Source organism: Nestor notabilis, unplaced genomic scaffold (genome assembly GCF_000696875.1).
Source record: "Nestor notabilis isolate BGI_N333 unplaced genomic scaffold, ASM69687v1 scaffold17472, whole genome shotgun sequence".
NCBI classification, from domain to species: domain Eukaryota; kingdom Metazoa; phylum Chordata; class Aves; order Psittaciformes; family Psittacidae; genus Nestor; species Nestor notabilis.
The window spans coordinates 4,165-4,429 of NW_009919868.1; the positions used below are offsets into that span (position 1 = coordinate 4,165).

At 65.3% G+C, this 265-nt stretch overlaps 1 protein-coding gene across 1 annotated transcript in view; it reads right to left on the reverse strand.

Moving 5' to 3' along the window:
* The window catches only part of LOC104402536 (tyrosine-protein kinase HCK-like), a gene marked incomplete at its 3' end in the record, with an annotated part of 6,888 nt that overhangs the window by 4,159 nt on the left and 2,464 nt on the right, over nucleotides 1-265 (reverse strand). Inside the window, exon 7 of the mRNA XM_010010436.1 lies at nucleotides 15-133. Coding sequence (XP_010008738.1) covers nucleotides 15-133 — 119 coding nt within the window. The remainder of the gene's footprint in view (nucleotides 1-14; nucleotides 134-265) is intronic.

A 265-nucleotide genomic window follows, 5' to 3' on the forward strand; every position in this document is an offset into this window, starting at 1 on the left:
GGTCCGGCTCCCACCTGCTCCCCCAGCCTCAGCGACTCCCGAGGGATCTCCCAGGCATCTTTCTCCCAGGGCTTCTGGGGTTTGGGCACGCAGCAGGGGTAGGTGAGCTTCTGGCACAGCCCATCACTCTGCCCTGCGGGGAGCAGCCAGAGCCATCGGTCGGCCCTTCTCAGAGGATGCTTTGAGCCCACAGCAGCCTCCATGGTCACAGGGCACGTCCTGGCACCACACACCCCACTGCGAACGCTGGGGACATCAAACACGG